Source organism: Zootoca vivipara, chromosome 4, assembly GCF_965207765.1.
Source record: "Zootoca vivipara chromosome 4, rZooViv2.hap1.1, whole genome shotgun sequence".
Classification (NCBI taxonomy): Eukaryota; Metazoa; Chordata; class Lepidosauria; order Squamata; family Lacertidae; genus Zootoca; species Zootoca vivipara.
The window spans coordinates 99,129,945-99,154,028 of NC_142587.1; the positions used below are offsets into that span (position 1 = coordinate 99,129,945).

Sequence of the window (24,084 nt, forward strand, 5' to 3'; positions counted from 1 at the left end):
AAGAATTCAATATTTTATTAAACACATAGCACAAAGTAGTACAATATGATTATAATTGTAAGTGACTTATATAGCATTGAACATGACATGTATATCTATGTACAGTTGAAGGTATGCAAAAAAATGTATTCCCTTGGGATACAGTACAGTATATACAAGCTGCCGTTACTCAGGTAAGATCTTTCGTGCATCTGATAAGATCCGATTCAGCAGGCAAGGTCGATATTCACTAGGCAAAGAGAAAAGCTCTCAGAGCCTGGGAAATCAACTGAGACACGACAGGATCAAACCATGGGTAAAGAGAAAGTGGGGATGAAATATACTCTGAGTCGTGTAGCGATTTCATGCTCTTTATTGCAGATTGTAAACAGTGAATTCATTTCCCCCCCAAAAACCTCTGGCTTTATATACAGTGGTGCCTCGACTTACGAATTTAATCCGTTCTGAAGGCACCTTCGTAGGTTGAAAAACTCGTAAGTCGAAAAGCGCCATTGGAAACACGATTTCCCATAGGAATGCACTGGAAACGAAACAATTTGTAAGTCGAAGCAACCCTATCTAAAAATTCGTAAGTCGAAAAATCCCTATCTAAAACTGCCGCGGTTTCCATTCGGATGTCAAGACATTTGTAAGTGTGCGGCCATTACCCTCATACCGGTATGTAACTCGAAAAATTCGGTTGTCGAGTCGTTCAAAAGTCGAGGTACCACTGTACATTATTTACACAATGGCCCCCATGTGATTGGCTGGCTCTGCTTCCCTCCTGGAGCCTGATTGGGCTGCTCCTGCAGGCCAATCGGTTGTTGCATTCTGGGATCCTACCTGCCTATTTTTCTAGGATCCAAGCTCAGTACATAACAGGGGATGAGTCCAAAGTTGTTATCCCTCTTGCGGGGCTTGTTTTACTATTGCTTTTGCATCATCCGCCTGGTGATTAATCAGCGGGGGGCGGGGCATTTGTATCCCCTCTAAAGCAGGCACGTCTAACAGGTAGATCGTGATCTACCAGTAGATCACTGGACATCTGTGGTAGATCACTGGTAGATCACTGGCTCCCCCCAAAGAAGCTGAACAACTTGGGCTCCCCTAAAAAAACTCAACATTTTGGCCCTTCACCCTCCAAAAACGGACCTTCCCTCTTCCCTAAAAGAAGCTCAACAAGTTTGACCTGAACCCCACATAATAGGGCTTTCCTTCCTAATAAAAAAACTTTGACCTGAACACCCAAGAAACGAGCTTCCCTCTTCCCTAAAAAAAGCTCGACGGCTTTGACCTGAACCCCCCAAAAGGGGGTAGATCACTGCAAGTCTTTAACTCTGTGAGTAGATCGCAGTTTATTGGGAGTTGGCCACCCCTGCTCTAAAAGGAACAGTGATCCTCCCCATGTTTATGTGACCCAGGAAATTTTGCTGGAGGGGTGGGATCAGCATTCAAGAAACCGAGCTCCCCATTTTGACTCAGTCCTATAAAAATATCTGTGCCGTGTAGCAAGGTCCAACTTTCCCAACATATCCGCTATCTGAGTTTACATTAATAATAATAATAGTAATAATAAAAAGATACAGTATTCGCTAAACAAACACAGGACCACAGGAGTACTCATTGCCCATAAAATATTTATTAAGTTTAGTTAATAACATCCATTTACTTGATTAATAAATTTAATGTAAGAAAGCTGGAGGCACACGCTGCATAAATCTGTGCACACACTTGAAGTTACTGTAGAGCAATTTGAGGGGTGGCTGCTCTCCCACCCCCCCAAAAAAATATGGGTAACTGTTTGGGGGACTTCTGGTCCCAGTGAGGCCTAGGAACACTCTCCCATTCTCCGGCTGCTGGCTTGTGGAGTGGCAAAGTCAAACTGTTTCTTACAGCTGCCAACCTCTTCTGCCCCCCCAAGCTCCACCCGCAAAGCACTACAGAAATCAATGTGGCTTGAAGGCTTGGTAAAGTGCCAATAGCAGGAGCCTGGCTCAAAGAATCATTTGCCTTTATTACTGTAACTAACTCTTCACTGCCTTCCCATTCCACCCAGTAAGGAGCCCTTGTGCCAGCTGGATGAATTGCACATTCTTTCTCGCTTGGCAAAGGATGTCGGCTTAAGAAAGGACACTGTGTTGTCCTGTGTGTGTGCGCACCTTGTACATGTCAGACTCTACAAGCATGACTTCCCCCTAGGCTGCTAAGGAAAGGCCACCCTGAACTCTACAGCGGATCCCGGCTGAAAATGAAACAGGTCACTCCTCTTTGGAGTAAAGGCAGATCAGGTCTCTGGTTCTTCGATAGGGTTCTCTTCTGGTGCCAGATCTATTACCACCTCTGGCACCCTCAGCTCCACCTGGGATGGCCTCTCCTCAGCTTCCACCTCCAGCGGCCTCTCCTCAGCCTCCACCCCAGGCTGTCTCTCCTCAGCTTCCCCCTGGGGCGGCCCTTCCTCAGCTTCCGCCTGTTGTCCCTCAGAGGGTTCCTGAGGCAACGGTGTTGCGTCCTCTTCAGCAATGGCCCCATCCTGGTGCACAACAGCTTCCACGGGGGACCCCTGCCCAGAGCTGCCTGCATCGTTGTTGTCGTAGCCCTGGAAGCTGCTGCGCACCTTCATGATGTACTTGTGCAGAACGCTGGCACCGTCCAAGGGGTTGGAGGCTGTGCCGTTGGCAGCCACAGTGTGGCGCAGGTGTTTCATCTCCGAGTGGAGGCGCACCACGGACTTGTTCAGCTCCGTCAAGCGGTTGCCCAGATCTGCGGACATTGACAATGGAGAGACACTTAAAAAGAATGGGAACCGCTTATGCTGTATCCACAGAAACACTGTAAAGAAATGGACTCGTGAGCAGGGTTTGAGTAAACACTTACAGCTAAGGGAACAAATGTGAAGATTAAGAAATAACAGTTTGTAAACTAATGAAGTGTAAAACATTATTGGCAAGAATTACTGGAAGAAGCAAAGATCACCAGTGTTGAAGCATTGATTCTTCAACATCAACTTCGTTGGACTGGTCATGTTGTACGGATGCCTGATGATCGTCTTCCAAAGCAACTACACTCTATTCCGAACTTAAAAATGGAAAGCGTAATGCTGGTGGTCAACAAAAGAGGTTCAAAGATGCTCTCAAGGCAAATCTTTAAAAATGTAGTATAAACACTGACAACTGGGAAACACTGGCCTGCGAGTGCTCCAGTTGGAGAACATCCTTTACCAAAGGTGTCACGGGCTTTGAAGACACTCGAACTCAGGACGCAAGGGAGAACCGTGCTAAGAGGAAGGCACACTTGGCAAATCCACACCGTGATCAACTTCCGCCTGGAAACCAATGTCCCCACTGTGGAAGGACGTGTGGGTCCAGAATTGGCCTCCATAGTCACTTACGGACCCATTGTTAAAACCGTGTTTATGGAAGACAATCTTACTCGGATACGAGTGATTGCCAAAGAAGAAGAAGAATTGGCAAGAAAATGTGGTATAAAAGATAAGAATAGAAGAGCATTTAATTAAAAGATTAACCAAATCAGGAAAAATAAATTATAGCAAATATTTAAAGAACTAGAAGGGGAAGTTGGGAAAAGTCATAGGATGGGAGGGGGAATATTTGAATTCTTTCATTATTACTATTTTATATATGATAAATGTGTGGAATATAAAATAGAGGGTCAGGCCAATTCAAATTGAAGGCCAGGCAGAAGACCGACCAATCAGCTCTAAATGCACAACCTGAATTTTCTGGTTTCTGATTTGAGTCCCACCTGAAGAGAGAGAGAAAATTAGCCATGTGGGGCAGCAAAGCGGCACATTGACAGAAGCTAGAGGCCAGAGGAGGCAGAGATACAGAGATCTCACAGAAAGAGATATACAGAGCCAAGCAGAAAGGGAGCGGGGAACGCCCACCAGCTGGTATGGACTCCCAGAATCTGCAGCATTCTACATCAGAGCCGGCTGGGGCTGATGGAGCTGTGGTTGAGACAGCTGAGGGCACCCGGTTGCAGACGTCTGGCAGGGAGGGTGGTGGGCAAGACCTTCTGGGCAAGGCCACCCATCAGGATCCCCCCTTCCGAGGCAACACTGCTTACCTTTCCTGCGGCTCTCCTCAAACTCCCGCCGGGCCGTGTCGATGTAGCGCTGCACCAGAGCCTTGAGCACTTGGTGACGGTAGGCAGCGCGACTCTCCGTACGCTGGCCGCCCTCCTCCGTGGAGGGGTTAGACTGGGGGGGGCAGAAGGGCAGAGTCAGGGGGCTGGCAGGGTTCCCATATGAGACATGGCAAGAGGGGCCACACCTCCCAGGAGGGCCCTGGGAGGAGGCTTGCATCTGGAGGCTAGGAGGCAGGGGGCTGGCGGTTGTGGCTGCAAAGCACTCTGCACATGCTTCAGGGTGCCCAGAGAGGCATGGCCTCCGAAATAATTAGTTGAAAAGCAAACAGATGCAATTATTTGAAAAGCAGAAGACGGCAGGACATTATGGCACTAGGAGTGCACAGGCTTGTTGGTGCAGCACAGAAGCAACTTGGCCCATAAACTAATTTTTAATTGATGCAACAGTCTTTCATAAATGTCACTGAATGGAGGGAAAGGGCCACTGAAACGGATGCCGCAGGTGCGCAGCACCAGCCTCGCCACTGTCTCCCCCTCCCTCTGTCCCTCCTTGCAGGCAGCAGCGGCTGCCCTGCCAAGAGCACTTCTGATGTGCTAGCTAGATGGTCTTCTCCTTCCCCACTCCCAGCACAAATCCAAAGCAGAGTCCTGGGTGCAAGGAACACACCTGTGAAACAGACACAAAGGGAACTTACAATGGTTGAGATGGGGGGGTATTTCTGCTGGCGCTTTGGTTTGTAACAGCACAGGAAGCGGAAGAGGCCCCTGGGAGAAGATGGGGAAAGAAAGAGGTGAGCTGAGAGGCCCGTGAACAAGGCAGACTGTAATGTTTATTATTATTCTTAATTTAACAAAATTTACATCCTCTTAAGTGTTTTGCAAAGGACAAATGTCTGCTTCTGTCTTGCCTAGAAAGCAAGTGTCCCTATTTTCTAGGGACAGTCGTGGATTTACAGAAGCTGTCCTGGTTTCTGACCTGATTTTGGAATGTCCCACTTTTCCTTAGGACGTCCCGATTTTCATTGGATAAATGTTGGAGTGTATGGAGTTATGCGGCCGCCCTGAACCAAGGAGATCAGTAGCTAGACAACCTTTAGAAGACATCTGAAGACAGCTCTGTATAGGGAAGCTTTTTATGTTTAATGATGTTCCTATATAAGTTGGAAGTCTCCCAGAGCAGCTGAGGCAACCCAGTCAGCTGGGCAGGGTATAAATGTTGTTGTTGTTGTTGTTGTTGTTGTTGTTGATGATGATGATGATGATGATGATGTTAAATAGGATGTCCCTATTTTCATTGGAGAAATGTTGGAGGGTATGCAGGTCAGAGTGGTTTTCTACTTCAGCCGCACCTTCTAGGCAAAGGTCTGCGCACTTTCCAAGAGAAAACATGCACATGCTTAGTGGTAGACTGGAACCAATGGCAATCTGGGGAAGACCTAAATTGCCACTTGCTCTGATTGAGCACTAAGCGGCATTCTCCCCCCCCCCACCCCAGGGGAAAGCAGCGGGAACAAGAGGAAGTGTGGTGGATAAGCCCTCAAGTATTGCTTAAGAATATTTCGAAGGAAGCATGGATTAGAAACAAATTTAACATGTAAACAGAAAGAAAGTCAGCAATCTTAAAACAATTACACACAATAAAAGTTCATTTTAAAATCACATGACTGAATAGGCTTGCCTAAGTGGAAAAAAAAATAGTTTGGAATGGGTTCCGAAAATAATGCAATGATGGTGCCCTGCTATTATGGGCTGTCACATTCAAGGACTGGTTTCTGGTAACTGCAGAAGGAGCACTGTGCTTGTAAAAGCAACAGTTTTGCAGATAGCGGGGAACACAGGGAGTCTGCCAGTCCTTAAACCAGCCCTCTGCTGCCAAGGGCTAAGTTTAACACAGAACTATCAGACCCTCCCCACCTCTAGGGTCTCAGGAGCAGCCTGACAAATTACCTGACGGCGTAGAAGATAGACTTTGGTGACGGGATGATGTTGAAGGGCACTGGCAGCGTCAAGCCTTCCCTGAAGAAAGACAAGTAGAGCTTGGAGCGGGCAAACTTCCACTCCACGTCGGCATCGTTCTGAAGAGCACAGGAGAGAAGAGGCGGCAAGGAAGACTCTGGTAAATACGAGGGGTGCTCTTTATTTATCTGGAGCAGGCACGTCCAACAGGTAGATCGTGATCTACCGGTAGATTACTGGATGTATGTGATCTTAGATCACTGGTAGATCACTGGTTCTCCCAAAGAAGCTCAACAAGTTTGGTTCCCTTTAAAAAAGGTCAATATTTTTGCCCTTCACCCCAAAAAGCAGGACTTTCCATTCCTGCCTTAAAAAAGCGCAACAACTTTTTGACCTGAATCCCCCTCTTTTGGGAGTTGACCACCCCAGATCTAGAGCATCTTTGCCCTGCTCTTCAGTCCAAAAAGATCATTAAAAAAAGGCTTACATAGGAACACGGGCAAGTTGTCAGGCAATTGGTCCACCTGTCTCAGAATTATTAACAGTGCAGGGCAATGGCTCTCCAGGGCAATGCCTGGAGCTGCCATTGGAGACTGAACCTTTTGCACGCAAGCAGGTGTGCTACCTCTGAGCTATGGGTCTTCCCTTAAGCCACAGGAACGCAGGGAGCCACTTCATTCTGAGCCAGTCCTTTGAGTCCATCTAGCTCAGGGTTTCCCAAACTTGGGTCTCCAGCTGTTTTTGGACTACAACTCACATCATCCCTAGCTAGCAGGACCAGACGCGAACAGTAGTCCAAAAGCAGCTGGAGACCCAAGTTTGGGAAACCCTGAGATAGATGGGCTCAAAGGACTGGCTCAGAATGAAGTAGCTCTTGCCTAGTTGCCTAGCCCTAGTTGGAGACTGAGCCTGGGATTTTCTGCATGCAGAGCAATTGCTGTACCACTGAGCTATGGCCTTTGCAATCCAGAAGCAGGAAATGGAGAGCACAGACCAACAGCAGCCGCATCTCCCGGGAGAATAGCAGCATCGTCTGGAGACCAACGGTGCAAGGGGGGCGGGGGGCGGGCAGTGAATCTGACCGATAGCAGTAGAGAGCTATTGTGCACTACCCAGAAACATCGTGGATATGCTGCGCAGAGGTGCCTCTGCTGGCTACAAGTAGGAAAGTGTCAGAGAAGCCCATTGGGAATGCAGATGGGAGTGGAAGTCCCGCAACAGAATACATGCAACTAGCAAAACTACGGGAAGAATCAGAGGAGTGTCAAAACCAGAAAGTATATGGAGAATGGAAAATATTTAAAGAAGATCTAAAATTGCATTGTACAAACAACAACATACTTGCAGAACTAGATTGATACTTGTAAATAAAAAGTGTATTAGATACCATATTGGATCACACACATATATAAAATGAAATAATGCAAATTTGTGTAAGAAAATATAGACAATTTAAGCAGTATAATGAGAATGATGGGAAGTTTTACATTTTAACTTGTTATTTAATTGTAATATATTATATTCTTTTTTTCTTTTACTTTATTTTTTTCTTTGCTTGTATTGCTTTTGTTTTGTATGTTTTGTTGTCTGTGTATATATGTCTATGTGGGGAATTAATAAAGATCATTTTTTTAAAAATGAAATCCCGCAATTCACATATTCATCACAGGTGAAGAATGGAAACCACCACATAAGGAAATACAAGTGGGCATTTGCTATTGTCCCCCCCCCCAAGTCTATCTACTGCGTTGTTTTTGGTGTTTCCTTTCCACTGAAATGAATTAATTAGGCCACAGCAGACAGCAAGAGGAAGCTGATATGTAGTGGAATGGAAACAGCGCTGAGTTGTGATGAACCCAGCACAAGACTGAAGTTGCTGCCTCCTCCCATCTCTAGCTGCAAGTCCCTGGAGAATTATTTATTTATTTATTTATTTATTTATTTATTTATACCCCACCCATCTGGCTGGGTTTCCCCCACCACTCTGGGCGGCTTCCAACAAAGATTAAAATACATTAAAATATCGCAGATTAAAAACTTCCCTAAACAAGGCTGCCTTTAGGTGTTTTCTAAATGTCAGGTAGTTGTTTATCTCCTTGACCTCCAATGGGAGGGCGTTCCACAGGGAGGGCGCCACTACCAAGAAGGCCCTCTGCCTGGTTCCCTGTAGCTTTGCTTCTCGCAGAGTATGGATCCATCTCTCTGTTCCACTCTTCCCCAAACCCGGTCCCATTCCGGTAGCCGTAAGATGCCATGCAAAGGATAAGGCGGGCACTCACCTCGATTTTCTGGAAGGACCTTGTGATCATGGCAATGAGCATGTTGAGGAGGACGACCACCATGACGATGGTGAAGACCCCATACAGCACCCTCCCCACCAGCTGAGCTACGAAGAAATTGGGCATGTCCACCACATCGTGTTTCTCCATCCCAAGCATGGTCCAGAAGAGGAACTGGAATGTCTCATTGAAGCTGCATGGGAGAAGGGATGGCAAGGTGAAAACAGCTGGGGGTTTCGAGTCGGGGTGCCCTCTCCCACCAGGCTTCCTCCAGGGGACATGCTCATTCAATGTTTATTTCAACATTCATCCTGATCTGCTCGCACGAAGCTTATGCAGAGGTTAGATTATATCCCGTCTTCCTTGACCTTTCATTTTGATTTGCTTGTGGGGCAGTTATAGGACAAAGAGCATCCTGATACATGTGGGGGGTATTTACACATCTTCCTCAGTGCTAGATTTACATATAAGCTACAGCTTAGGGCCCCACTCTCTGGGGGGGGATTTAAAGGGGGGGGAACTGGATGTACATTTCTCTGCCTGGTTCCCTGTAGCTGGATGTGGAATTTGCTACCAAGGAGTGTGGTGGAGTCTCCTTCTTTGGAGGTCTTTAAGCAGAGGCTTGACAGCCATATGTCAAGAATGCTTTGATGGTGTTTCCTGCTGGGCAGGGGGTTGGACTGGATGGCCCTTGTGGTCTCTTCCAACTCTATGATTTCCAAAATATAAGATAAAAGAACAAATAAAATAAAACCTACATACAGCAACAGGTGTTTTGTGTTGTGTAGGCTCCTATGATGAAAGTCATGGGCCCCTCCTGCCAGCCTGCTCCCTAAAATATCCCTGGTTTGCTCCTTTCTATATACAGGGTGCCTACATTCTGCAGGGACTGCTTGCATGGCAACATGGGCAAATAGCTTGAGATACCCACTATGTCCATAAATGACCATCTAGCATATATTCAACACAAAAAACAGTGACCATTAGTTGTTGACAAAGGACAGTTGGACACAGAAAGGGCCCCATTACCTTCAGTAGCTTAGGGCCTCATCAAACCTAAACCCGGCCCTGGTCTTCCTGCTACTGCATTTAAAGCTATTGCTTTAGCTGAGACACCTGCACTGCAGGGGGTTGGACTAGATGACCCTTGGGTCCCTTCCAACTCTAAGATTCTATGATTCTATATTATTTATGTATGTGACAACCGCGGCTAGGACTTTGTTAGCCCAAAAATGGAAACCTCAGGATTTATTGACGATTGAAGAGTGGCAGACGAAAATGATGGACTATGCGGAACTAGCAAGACTGACTAGCAGGATCCGAAACCAGGGAGAATCAAGGTTCCAAAAAGACTGGAGTAAATTTGTGGACTATATAGAGAAGAACTGTAGAAGTTTAAAGACACATGCAGGACTGAAATAAATCCTACGAACTGACTTTAAGTAGAAGGAATACAGGAACTGCGAGATAGGAGTGGACAAGATAATCGAATGGGGGGAAGGAGGGAAGTCAAAGCTCGGCAGAGCAAAGTAAATTGTAATAATTGATTAGATGTTAAAAAGAGGAGATTTTGTGTTTCTTATGTGTTGCTGTGTGTGTGGTTGAATGTTTTGTTTTTGTTTAATGTGTTCAATTGGAAAATTTAATAAATTGTCTTAAAAAAAAGATTCTATGATTCCATGATTTCCCTGTCACTTTCCAATCTGCAAAAAGCCACTTTCTTTCTTTTTAAAGTGGACAACAGAGTCCCTCAATTCATTCTAACTGTGCGCACCTGAAGTTCCAGCACCCGCTTGAATCCCTCTCGTGAAATACAGATACAATCTGGGGGCACTCACAGGCAACTCTCCGGTTTTGCCATATTTACGCAGGTGGTGACACTGGATTTTGGGTTTTCTCCTGAGACCCAAAACAGCTGGATTGCATTCAACCTTATTTTTTTTGTGCTCTGCTGATTTTGTGTAAGCCGATTTCTGTACTTTTGTGGAATAGAAATTATGTAAACAACAATGAATGGGTATCTTGGACCCCTCCTGATTCAGCCAAAGAGCTGCAACCTGGCGACTGCTTCCTGCTATAGTTGCAAAGAGTCTGAGTGCCAAGATCAGGTCTAAGGTAACCATCTTCAGCTCAAGAGCTTCTTTCCCTGATGGGGGCTGCATTCCCTTGGTGGGCAGAGCTGGAGGCAAATGTGCTTTGCAAATGGGCTTTGCTCCTCCTATCTTTGTATTGGAGAATGGATGGCAGCTAACAGATTGAGGTTGAATCCTGACAAGACAGAAGTACTGTTCGTGGGGGACAGGAGGCGGGCAGGTGTGGGGGACTCCCTGGTCCTGAATGGGGTAACTGTGCCCCTGAAGGACCAGGTGCGCAGCCTGAGAGTCATTCTGGACTCACAGCTGTCCATGGAGGCGCAGGTCAATTCTGTGTCCAGGGCAGCTGTCTATCAGCTCCATCTGGTACGCAGGCTGAGACCCTACCTGCCTGCAGACTGTCTCGCCAGAGTGGTGCATGCTCTGGTTATCTCCCGCTTGGACTACTGCAATGCACTCTACGTGGGGCTACCTTTGAAGGTGACCCGGAAACTACAACTAACCCAGAATGCGGCAGCTAGACTGGTGACTGGGAGCGGCCGCCGAGACCACATAACACCGGTCTTGAAAGATCTACATTGGCTCCCAGTACATTTCCGAGCACAGTTCAAAGTGTTGGTGCTGACCTTTAAAGCCCTAAACGGCCTCGGTCCAGTATACTTAAAGGAGTGTCTCCACCCCCATCGTTCTGCCCAGACACTGAGATCCAGTACAGAGGGCCTTCTGGCGGTTCCCTCGTTGCGAGAAGCCAAGTTGCAGGGAACCAGGCAGAGGGCCTTCTCGGTGGTGGCGCCTGCCCTGTGGAACGCCCTCCCATCAGATGTCAAAAAGGAAAACAGCTACCAGATTTTTAGAAGACATCTGAAGGCAGCCCTGTTTAGGGAGGCTTTTAATGTTTAAGAAATTAGTGTATTTTAATGATTTTAATTATTATTATAGTGGGGGGCCTTACATACATGGGGTTCCTGGGTGGCATCCCCTTTGAGTACTGACCAGGTTCAGAACCTGCTTGGCAAGGAGGTCACATCACTGGCCTTTGGCCCAGCGCCCTGGACAATCTCCTAGCCGTCCAATCTCATCCTTTCTAGCCCTTGATGCCGCCAAGCCAGCTGCCGTACCTCCCCAGCTTCTCAGAGTCTTGATAGTGGACGTAGACGTTGTTCATCCCACACAGGAAGGCCGTCAAGATGATCACCATGATGAACATGAACCTGGAGAGGAGGAGGAGAAGCACAAGGAAGCCAAAAAGCTGAAGAATAGCAGGGCCTCTGTTGTTAAAAGAATTCTAAGGTCCCAAATATAAAATAAACGTTTACGGCCTAGGACCCTCGTACTTACGGGACCGTCTCTCCCGGTATGCCCCACGGAGGACCTTAAGGTCCATAAATAGTAACATCCTAGAGGTCCTGGGCCCGAAGGAAATCAGATTAGCCTCAACTAGAGCCAGGGACTTCTCAACACTGGCCCCGACCTGGTGGAACACTCTGCGGGACCTGATTTCTTTCTGCATGGAATGTAAGACAGAGTTGTTCCACCTGGCTTTTGGCCTGGAGCCAACCTGATCCCCTCCCCCATTTCCCCCTTTTCCTTCCGTATGAGGCTGCATTTTAATTTTAATGTATTTAATCTTGTTCTTAAGTTGTATTTTAATCAGCTGTTTTATATCTATACCCTGCCTTGGCTGGGTAGGGCAGGGTATAAATAATAATAATAATAATAATAATAATAATAATATTATTATTATTATTATTATATTAAATGTACAAGGCAAACACATGCATAAGAACATAAACCACGTGTCTGAAATAGTACAGGAGAGCAATCCTGAAACCATTTTGACTCTCCCAAAGGAGGGAGGAAATGGGGAAAGCCTTCCCTTTGTCTTTTTGCTTACAAATCCTGTCTTAAGGCCGTATTTGTGCATGAAGAGGGTGTGCCTGTGACCTGGATTCAGGAACTGAAGTATTTACCATCACAAAAGAATGGCCAGGCTGCCCAGGTAAAATTAGCGGCCATTAACAGATATCATGGCAAATAGGATTTCCGCTCGAAATATATATTTAAAAAGTCCAATAACACGTTAGAGACCAACTAAGTTTGTTCTTGGTACAGTATAAGCTTTCGTGTGCATGCACACTTCTTCAGATACCTGCCTCCTGTGATATATTTCTGCTGTAGACCCGCCTCCTTTTGTGATGTATGTATGATGTTTTTTGGGGTGGTCTTGGGCTGCAGGGTAGGCAATTTCAAAAGTCTATATAAGAGCTTGCACACCAATGTTTTGGGTTCCTCTCCTCCCTCCCTGTGTGGGGATAATGGGGGATCCTGTTGCAACAGTTTAATACAGATCAGGTTTACTAGCTGCTTTGCTTCTCAATATTCTCTGGTTGGCCTCTGTTATTTTCCCCTACCGACAGGGAACCTACTCAAGGACTCTATACAGGCTCTTGGCTACCCCGTAAGGGAAAAGGAGCAGTGTTTTCCCCCTCTATAACAGCTACAGTGGTACCTCGCAAGACGAATTCGTTTTGCAAAAAATTCGTCTTGCATCCCATAGGAATGCATTGAAATTTAATTAATGCGTTCCTATGGGCAAAAAAAAGAAATTTCAATGCATTCCTATGGGAAACCGCGATTCGCAAGACAAATTTTTCACAAAACGAATTGACTTTCGGAACGAATTAAATTCGTCTTGCGAGGCACCACTGTATTATTGTTCTCAATCAGATTTCTTTACAAATACAACATTAAAACCAGCAAAACAAAGTCAAGAGGCTAGCACAGCATCTCACACACACACACACACACACACACACACACACACACACACACACACACACCTGATCATGTCGTCGATCATCTTGCCAATGGAGATCTGCAGGGTCCCCAAGGTTTCGTGGGCGGGCAAGATGTAAGCCATACGGGTGAAGCTCAGCATGCTGGTCACGGCAAAGAGCACCTCGGCCATGAACTGGGGGTCTTCGGTGTGCCACTCCTGACGGCCTGTGTCACAAAAGGGAGGGAGGATCAGTGCCAGGTGACACCTGTGTCAGGTGGCGCACACCTTTTGCAAGTCAGCTTCCCTGCTCCATTGCCTCCGTGGGCCAAGGTTTCTTTCGGCCACAGCCCTTCCTTGTGTGTTCCTGTACCAATGTCTGAAGCCTTTTCCTTTACCTTCTAAAGCAGACATCCCCAAACTTCGGCCCTCCAGATGTTTTGGACTACAATTCCCATCTTCCCCGACCATTGGTCCTGTTAGCTAGGGATCATGGGAGATGTAGGCCAAAATATCTGGAGGGCCACAGTTTGGGGGTGCCTGTTCTAAAGGCTGCCTTCCCTGACTCCCATCAGCCCCTGCCAGCCAGAGTGGCCATATTTTGCTTGGGCTGATGGGAGATGCAGTCCAAAATGTCTGGAGGGCAGCAGGGTGGGCAAGGCTGGGCTAAGGCAGTGGGGACTTACCTTCCAAGTTCCGGACTGCAGAATCCGGGAGTGGCAGCCATCTGACACCGGAAGTTGTGTCGACGTAACTTCCGGTGTCGCTTTGCCCTTCTATGGGCACTCAAAATGGCCGCCGCCGGCTTTGAAAGCCGCTTGTACGCATGCCAGGAAGTGCGCCGACGCAACTTCCGGTGTCGCGTCTTTTGAAGCTGGCGGCGGCCATTTTTGGTGCCCATAGAAGGGCAAATCGGAAAGAAAAAAAAATGGCCGCCGGCAGGAGAAAATAACGGAGAAAAACGGGAGACGAAGTGATACAGGGGACCACCGAAAAAAGGTAAGTAAAAAAGGGGTTTTCCCGGGGGAAACGGGAGACTTGGCAGCTATGAGTGGGGACCTGGATCGTGCTTAATCACGTGACAGCAAATTCACAGTTTGTATCATCCTCTCCCAAAGGAAAAACAAACACATCTTTCCCAGGTGCATGGCAATAATATTTCAGCAATGTGCAGGCGTGCATTTGCTTATCTGTCACAGAGCTAAATATTACAAGGGGTTCGGTCTGGAGCCTGGATTTCGCTAAATTAATGAAGAATTTTAAAATTTTCACGTCTCTCGCATTTGTGACAAGCAAGAACTGAATTTAAGATGCAAAGAGAATTAAGTATTTTAGGAATCTTAGAAGAAAGTGGCTGTGTGGGATCAGGCCAAAGGCCCATCTAGTGTAGCATCCTGTTCTGACAGTGGCCAATCAGATTCCCCCAAGAGAAACTCAATAGCAGGCCCACTGGAGTCTCCAAGCCCTGGGACTTCACACAGCGGAAGTGGAACATAGCCATTGTGGTTAATTGAAACTCACATGATCTCATGCAATCTAATGTCAAAGGGAAATGTGGATTTTACTTCTTCTATGTTGAACTTTCAAACAGGTGCACCAATGGAGCCAGTAAAAGATAAAAAGGTAAAGGACCCCTGAATAGTTAAGTCCAGTCAAAGGCGACTATGGGGTTGTGGCGCTCATCTCGCTTTCAGGCCGAGGGAGCTGGCATTTGTCCACAGACAGCTTTCCGCGTCATGTAGCCAGCAGGACTAAACCGCTTCTTCTTCTTTGTGTATATAATTTTTTTAAAATTTTCTGCTTTACGATTTAAAGTACCCATGGTTCATTTTACATATCATAAATCCCTGCATATTTTACAAAAACTGTACCGTTCAGTATTCCATTATTGCATCCATCAAAACCGATTTACACTGCTGAATTTATCTTAGTGCTTCCAGCGTTTTCAGCTGTACACCATTATTTCCCATATATTCAATAAACGACTTCCAATCTTCTCTAGAGTAGAGAAGATTAGAGAAGATGACTAAACCGCTTCTGATGCAATGGGACACCGTGGCGGAAGCCAGAGCTCACGGAATCGCAACACAGAAGAAGGAAAGAGATCCCAGCCCGTGGGAGGTGCTCACCCGCTTCCGTGTAGTAACGGCACTCTGCAGACTCTTTGTTATCCAGGCAGAAAACACGGCCCTGGAAGAAGATCAGGAGCCTGAGGACAAAGGAGGCCAGGTACATGCTGAGCATGACGATGTCCAGGAAGTTCCACCAGTCCAAGAGGTAGCTGCGGAAGCCCTCGATCCAAACCTCCTTGCACTCAAACCAGAAGAAACCTGGAGGAGAAAAGCACAGGGAATAAAAACCCACTACTGGGCACAGCTGGAGGAATGGCAACCTTGGCTGTTCATTGCCATGGCCCAGGGCTCTGGATCCCCATCCTTGGGGGAAAGAGGCCATGGGTTCAGGGGGCATCCTGGGCCGCGAGGAGGAGTGCCACTGCCAGTCTGACGTGGGCCACACAGACCTGCCACCCATATCATGTGCAGCGAAGTCTCCCAGAAATCCTGGTTCCGCCCCGAAAAGGTCTCGTTGTTGTACTCCAGCGCCAGCGACTCTGCCAGCAGGAAGACCAGGAACCAGACATACGAGGCCGAATGCAGAAGGAACTTGATCACGGGGATCTTCAGCATTTTGGCAGGCTGGTGAGAGAAGGGGCACACAGCACGTTAGGAGAGGGCATGCGCCCCATAGATGTACACCAGCCTGCCTTAACCCGCTGCCTTCCAGCTGTTTTGGACTATAACACCCATCAGCTCCAACCAGATATGGTGATGTGCAAGCCTGGCATGGATAATGTCACAAAGGCCATTTCCGTTCCATCAAAAAAATGAAGTAATCTGCATAAATAGCAATTAACTACAATAGTCTTTCAGGGGTTTACTATCATAGCTGCCAAGTCTCCCGTTTTCCCTGGGAAACCCCCGTTTTTCCTGCTGTCCCCAGCCGAAAAAACGGACTTTTTTGTTTTTTCGTGGTTTATTCTGGCGCGGCGGCCATTTTGGAACTGGGCGGAGCATGCTCAGAAGCGACTTTTGATGCCGCTCTGCCCAGTTCCAAAATGGCTGCAGCACGACTTCTGGTGCGGCAGCCATTTTGGAACTGGGCACAGCAGCATCAAAAGTCACTTCTGAGCATGCTCCGCCCAGTTTCAAAATGGCCGCCGCGCTACTTCTGGTGTGCTACTTCCAGTCCGGTCCCTTATTTTTCAGAGAGGAACTTGGCAGGTATGGTTTACTATACAGACTGCAAAAGCATGCTGGAAGAAGTATTCAATAGGCACCAGGAGATCATCAAGGAGGACCCCCAAGCTGCCTATGGGCTGAAGAGTCCAAGGCCATGTCGCCTGGGAAGAGGACGGTGTGTTATGCCTGGACACAAACCACTCACCTTGGATCTGGGGGCAAAGTAGTAGAGGAGGCACAGGAAAGGCATGCCCATGAAGATGGAGCTGGAGATGAAGACCTTCCAGAGATTGGTGCTGCCTCGCCAGCTCTGCAGGCTCCCGCACCAGATGGACGACAGCACTTGCTGGCAGATGGGGTGGGCGACAAACTGGGGGGGGGGGAATGAGATGGAAAGGTCTCTCCTGGATCAAAGCAAAGGCTCGGCACCCTTTGCAAGAGAACAACCCACACTGCCTTAAATCCGGCACTGCTTCCTTCTGCCCCCAGACCATGTTCCTCTGACAAGCCCACCTGCTTCTGGTTGTAGTTGACAGCCAGGCGAAGCCTCGCCAAGTTGGGGATCCCCTCCTCGAAGGCCTGGTCATTGAAGTCCTCCTCTTCCTCGTCATTCGAGGAATCCGCAACGTCATTCAAGACGGCCGTCACCTCGCTTTGGTTGCGGCACATTCCCAGCAGCTCAAAGGCAAACTCCTGGCACAGCTGCTCCAGGGCCAGGTACTCGGGCTGGACGGGAGGACAAGGACAAGGAAGGATCAAGGAAGGACAGCACAAGGGCCCACCCCAATTCTGAAGAGAACGGCTTTTCTCTGCTCAGAATCCGAATGGCCTGATGCCTAACATGGTCTACATGGAATCCCCACCCCAACTCCTTTCTCTAAAAAGAATTAGGCTTGTGATGTGAATATTGTGTTGTGGAATTAAAAGGCTAAGGAACCAGTGGCCCTCCAGATGTTGTTGGACTCCCAGCCTACATGGCCAATGTTCAGGGATGATGGGAGTTGTGGCCCACCAATACCTGGAGGGCCATAGATGTTCCCCACCTTGACCTACATGCTTGGTGCGGCCAGAGACAGACCTTGAATTCGGGCTCCTTCTTGGAGAGGCGCTTGAGCTCTCGGCTGAGCTTGAAGGCCGTCAACATGGCGTCTTCGCTGGCGATGGAGAGGTGCGCCCGGCTGGCGATGCCCTTGTAAGTGTTGATGCGAGAAAGCGAGAACTTGAGCAGGTCGAACTTGCGGCCGTTGGAGCACTCCAGGCAGGAGCACGAGACCTTGTGCGGCCCCGGGATGGCGTGGCCCTTCTTCAGGAGCATGTCCACGATTTCGTAGAGGTCCTTCTCGCAAGCCAAGGTGAGGGGTGTCACGCCCGGGGCAAAGCGCGAGTTGTCAATGGAGTTGTCAAACAAGGCCGAGGAGAAGGACTTGATGTCCATCTTGCGGCCTTTCTCCTGGTCCAGGCGGTCCAGCAGCAGCTTGACCACAGTGGGCTGGTTGGTATCCACAGCAACCAGCAAGGCCTCGTGGATCTGCCGGAAGTCAAACTTGACAACGCGCAGCAGCGTCTTGGTGATCTCCTCGCCGCCCGTGCGGATGGCCAGGTTGAGAGCCTCTCGCCACGCCCGGTCCTCGGCCTCATCCAGCTGCTTCAGGATCCCGTCACTCACCTGCAGCAGCTGCTGGACCTTCATCAGTTGCCCATCTTGGATGGCGTTGAGGAGGCCTTCCGGGAACTTCAACTTCTTGTTCACTATTTCTTTCCAATCGGGTTGCTAAGGGGGTGGATGGAAAGACAACAAGGGTCAATCTCAAAGCTGTGGGCTATTGTTTGCGTTTTCTAAAATGGACTTGAGAAATGCAAGGTGTTTCTGCCCTTGAGGAACCGATGTTTGCAAGGTGGTAGAAGTGTTGTAAGCCAAAAATGGCTTATCTTCTGAGTTAAGCCAATAAAACTCAGAGACAAGGAGTTCGGAGTCCATTGTTGTTTATTGCAAAGCAATAGGTTGCAGTCAAATCTTTTTGCAAAACTGCAACCCCGCCCAAAGGTCCGGGCAGGGGTATCTTTAACATTTCAGACAAAGGATTGCATTTTTAACCAATCATATGAATCATTGCCTCATTTCATGTTCAATACTTAATATTTCAATTTTTAACCAATCATATAAATCATTACCTCATTTCATGTTTAATACGCATGTGTGATAGGCATTGCTAACTAAACGTTGATTCCCACCGTGATCTGTTACATTCTGTTAGTTTGCATGTATGCTTCTTGTAGGCATTTGCACCATGTATCAGCTTATGTTCTAGCTTATGAGCTATATCTTTGTGATTTGCGTATCAGCTATCCTGTCCCAGTGAGGGACGGCATCTTGCCAAATCATCAGTTTCTTAAAGCAGCAAGCTACCATAACTTCTCTATTAGATTTATAGGGGGTTCACATTATCACATTCATTATGGCCCTTTGGGCCACTGCCACAAAGGGACCTGCATTCATTGCAGTCTGCAAAAGGATTTTGAGAGCAATGAAGAACATCCACGCCTCTTGCAGGGATTCTCTGAGCTGCCGTAAGGGCAGGAGGGCAAGGCGGGATTCGCTGGGTGCCGCTGGAAAGGAGCAGGCCTGAAGCAGCGGGGCTGAGGGATGAATTAAGCAGAATCCATTTGTGCCGCTTGTGTGGCTCTGCTCTTTTGGAGTGCCAGTGGCTGCCTTCAGAAGCGCTTTGCTTGTTTAGCCATTGCCATCCCTGTTCTCTTCAAATTCCCCCTGGGCAAAGCAACTCTTTATTATTTACTGGTTAGATTCCCGTCACACTCCTCCTATCTACTGGTTTCAAAACAGTTTACAGCAGTTTCCTCGAAGGCAACCTACAAGTCCCCCAGGGGAGATGGCAAAGGGAGCGGGGTGCTTGCTAACAGCCGCTCAGAAAAGCTCCAGCTGGAAAGCTGAATTGACGGTGGCCCCTCAGTTCCTATGCAGATTGGTAGGGTTGCCAGACTCAATAGAGGACAGGACTTCTGTGCCTTTAATTGCCCTGCTCTCTTTTGAGTCTGGAAACCTTAAAGAGAAACCAGCAGACCCTTTGTTTAATTTCCAAGCAAAGGGTCTGCTGGTTTCTCTTTAAGGGACTGAAACTGCCTTGGTTGCACTGGTTGATGATCTCCGGCGGGCTAGGGACAAAGGTGAAAGCAGTTTCCTAGTCCTGCTGGATCTCTCAGCGGCTTTTGACACCATTGACCATAGCATCCTTCTGGACCGTCTAGAGGGGTTGGGAGCTGGGGGCACTGTCATACAGTGGTTCCGCTCTTTCCTCCTGGACCGTGTTCAGAAAGTGGTGGTGGGGGGATGAGTGTTCAGACCCCTGGGCTCTCACTTGTGGGGTGCCTCAGGGTTCTGTCCTCTCCCCCATGCTTTTTAACATCTACATGCAGCCGCTGGGAGAGATCATCAGGGGGTTTGGGCTGGGTGTTCATCAGCATGCGGATGATACCCAGCTCTACCTCTCTTTCAAATCAGAACCAGTGAAGGCAGTGAAGGTCCTGTGTGAGTGTCTGGAGGCGGTTGGAGGATGGATGGCGGCTAACAGATTGAGGTTGAATCCTGACAAAACAGAAGTACTGTTTGTGGGGGACAGGAGGCGGGCAGGTGTGGAGGACTCCCTGGTCCTGAATGGGGTAACTGTGCCCCTGAAGGACCAGGTGTGCAGCCTGGGAGTCATTTTGGACTCACAGCTGTCCATGGAGACGCAGGTCAATTCTGTGTCCAGGGCAGCTGTCTATCAGCTCCATCTGGTACGGAGGCTGAGACCCTACCTGCCTGCAAACTGTAGCCAACAGTAGAGAAAGTCACCCAAACCAAAATGGCATGTCTGTATGTCTGTCTGTCTCTCTGTCTGTCCCCCCCCTCTCTATCATCTATCTGTCTATCACATCATGGAGCCCCCCCCCCACGCCGCTCTGCACTCACCGTGATGCCATCGAACTCCAGTGCCATCCTGCCCAGGGCAGAAGTGCCAGCCCCTTACAGGTGTGACTGGCAAGAGATGCTCCAGGTCCTTCCCCTTCCAGCAGAACGAAACCGGGGAAGGCCTGGCTGAAAAGAAGGTGTCCTGCTTCTCCTCGAAGGCTTTCCTCTCCAGCCCTCTGCCTGTGCGCATCTCTTGTTTTTCCCTGGCAGGGGCAGGAGCAGGCAGGAGCGCAGTGGGGCCCACCTGCCAACCCCCCAGGGGGCTGGGTTGCCACATGAACGCCATGGGCAGCCTCCAGCAAGGCCTCACCCTGCTCCCCCAGGAGCCTGGGCTGTTTGTCACAGCAGCAGCAGCAGCATCCTGCTCTCAGCTCCCTCCTCCTTCCCTGCCTCTCCCTTTGCACATCTGCCCTGCTAGACCCCCAGCCTCTTCCTTCTCCCTTTCCTGCCTCAGGCCAACATGGAAGGCAACTGGGGTGGCAGAAAGGGGGGCGACTGGGGAATGGAGCGTTGAGTAGGTGCCACAATTCTCTCCTTTCCTGATTTCCTTTCCAGGTAATTCACCAGGTGCGTTCTCTTTTGGAACTTGGGTGTATTGTGCTCTGTAGCTCGAACTATGAGGACCTTCCGAGGAATGGTCCTCCCACATCAATTAAAAACTCTTTTTAATGTTGGTCTGGTCTAGTAGACAGCACATTGTTGGTAACATACTCCTAAGATCCCCACTCAGCGGTTTCATGGGGGATAACAGTGAACCCTAAGGAACCCCACAGTCAAGGCTCCAGGGGGCCAAGCCTCGCCCTCTGGAAATGACCATCCAAGTAGGACCAGAAGCATCGCAAAGCAGTACCACTGGCGTTGCAAGGGGGTACGTTGGGGGCAGGCCGCCCCAGGTGCCACCCTGGAGGGGGGGTGACACTCGGTGTGCCCCCCGCGACTCCCAAGCCGAGCGGCGCCACTCCAGCGCCATACGTACAGAGGATCCCGGCACCATCCCCGTACAGCGCTGGAGCGGCGGCGGCAGCAAACCGCTACGTAGCGCGCATGTGCGGTGTTGCTATGTAGCATGCATGCGTCGTACGTAGCGATGCCGCACATGCGCGCTACGTAGCAATGGCCCGCCCCTGGGTGCACGCCCCTGGGTGCACGCCCCTGGGTGCTGCTCCGGGTGCCTGAGCGGCTTCCTCCGCCACTGAGCAGTGCACCCACCCTTAACTCAGACAGCTTCTGCGGAAGGATGGCATGGTCATTGACATCAAAAGCCACTGAGAGGTTGAGGAGGACATATTTAGGACATATTTCTCCTGCTTCTCCCTCTCTCTCTCTCTTTTAATGCTTTATTAGTTTTAAAAACAAAACAAATACAAAACAAGACACTATGCAACAATCAAAAAATTAACACTTTGTACACACAAAAAAGAAAAGATTGAGTTCTTCCATCACTCTTTCTTTCTTTCTTTCTTTCTTTCTTTCTTTCTTTCTTTCTTTCTTTCTTTCTTTCTTTCTTTCTTTCTTTCTTTCTTTCTTTCTTTCTTCCTTCCTTCCTTCCTTCCTTCCTTCCTTCCTTCCTTCCTTCCTTCCTTCCTTCTTTCTTTGGCGATCACTAATTCTAACATGACTTCCAATCCCCCCCCATTGTGCTTCCTAAATTTCATTACAGCTGCACACTCAGCTTTATTTCTCCTAAATTATTCTGTTATGGAAACAATTTTTTAAAAAACATCCTTCCAGTAGCACCTCAGAGACCAACTAAGTTTGTCATAGGTATGAGCTTTCGTGTGCATGCACACTTCTTCAGATACGAAAGCTTATCCAGGGGTGGCCAACTTCCAAGAGACAACGATCTACTCACAGAGTTAAAAACTGGCAGTGCTCTACCCCCCCTTTTGGGGTTCAGGTCAAAGTTGTTGAACTTTTTTTTTAAGAAGGAAAGCCCTGTTTTGGGGGGTTCACATAAAAGTTGTTGAGCTTCTTTAGCGAAGAAAGTGACATTGAGCTTTTTGTTTTAGGAAGGAAAGCCCTGTTTTTTGTGGTGCAGGTCATTTTAGGGGTCCAGGGCAAAGATGTTGAGTTTTTTTTAGGGCAGCCAAAGTTTTTTAGCTTCTTTGGGGGGGAGCCACTGATCTACCGGTGATCTACCACAGATGTCCAGTGATCTACCAGTAGATCACGATCTACCTGTTGGACATGCCTAGCTTATACCAATGACAAACTTAGTTGGTCTCTAAGGTGCTACTGGAAGGATTTTTTTTAAAAAAAATTTATTTCGACTACGTCAGACCAACACGGCTACCTACCTGTAACAAGTATTCTGTTATGTTAATTCTGTAGCGATCTCTCATTTCATGCAGAAATCAATCCAGGCTTGCCGAAGAATTTATGTTGTTACAATGTTCTTTTAAATATTATCTGTAAATATTCCACTCTAGTAAATATTTGATCTGTATGGTCTCGGAATCTTGCTTTTAATCTTGCCATAATAATAATAATAATAATAATAATAATAATAATAATAATAATAATAATAATTTATTATTTATACCCCACCCATCTGGCTGGGTTTCCCCAGCTACTCTGGGAAAATAAAATAAAATAATCTATTAAACATTAAAAGCCTCCCTAAACAGGGCTGCCTTCAGATGTCTTCCAAAAGTCAGACAGTTGTTTATCTCCTTGACATCTGATGGGAGGGCGTTCCACAGGGCGGGTGCCACTACCGAGAAGGCCCTCTGCCTGGTTCCCTGTAACCTCGCTTCTCGCAGGAAGGGAACCGCCAGAAGGCCCTCAGAGCTGGACCTCAGTGTCCGGGCAGAACGATGGGGGTGGAGACGCTCCTTCAGGTATACTGGACCGAGGCCGGTTAGGGCTTTCAAGGTCAACACCAACACTTTGAATTGTGCTCAGAAATGTACTGGGAGCCAATGTTGTTTCTAAGGGAAAGGAAGACCTGGAACCAGAGCCAGCCAAGGACATTTTGCCACTTAAGGCAAAGCAGGTGGTGTTGCCGCCACAGCTGCCCCACCCCCCGGACCCCCGCAGTGGGAAGAAAAAAGGAGGCCAGAGAAGAGGAGGCAGCAGGAAATAAGCACAGAATGCGGCCTCTTTCGGGTCTGGATATGCCGTCCTTCCCAACTGTCTCCCAGTCTGCCACATGCAGTGATTAAGAGCGGTAGACTCGTAATCTGGTGAACCGGGTTCACGTCTCCGCTCCTCCACATGCGGCTGCTGGGTGACCTTGGGCTAGTCACACTTCTTTGAAGTCTCCCAGCCCCACTCACCTCACAGAGTGTTTGTTGTGGGGGAGGAAGGGAAAGGAGAATTTTAGCCGGTTTGAGACTCCTTAGGGTAGTGATAAAGCGGGATATCAAATCCAAACTCTTCTTCTTCTTCTTTTTCACCACCCCGTCTCATGGGCATTTCATTTCATACATGTCAAATTCAGATGCACAAAATGCTCTTCCCCCATCAAATTGCAAAATTTGACTTTCATGATGTGTTGCTGCTTTTATTTTTCAACACCATGTGCTCTCTATTTAGAAAATACAGTCTTTGTAGCTGCTCCTTGTTTTCTTTTTTGTTTGTTTGTCTGTACTTTTGAGTTTACATTAATAATAATAATAATAATAATAATAATAATAATAATAAATTAGCTAAACAAACACCAGACCACAGGAGTGCATATTACCCA

The 24,084-nt window shown here is 48.0% G+C and overlaps 1 protein-coding gene across 1 annotated transcript; it reads right to left on the reverse strand.

Annotated features, from left to right (window-relative positions):
- Positions 1-1,721: 1,721 nt before the first annotated feature.
- On the reverse strand, positions 1,722-20,423 carry LOC132592042 (short transient receptor potential channel 2-like). Its single transcript, XM_088669008.1, has 13 exons — positions 20,397-20,423; positions 17,508-18,200; positions 16,943-17,155; positions 16,635-16,799; positions 15,712-15,886; positions 15,320-15,520; positions 13,255-13,417; positions 11,533-11,625; positions 8,322-8,514; positions 6,034-6,161; positions 4,782-4,851; positions 4,066-4,198; positions 1,722-2,739 (listed from the first exon to the last, which is right to left on the reverse strand). Exons 1-13 carry the CDS (start codon positions 20,421-20,423, stop codon positions 2,264-2,266), a joined length of 2,730 nt encoding a protein of 909 aa, XP_088525134.1. The 3' UTR covers positions 1,722-2,263.
- Positions 20,424-24,084: the final 3,661 nt, after the last annotated feature.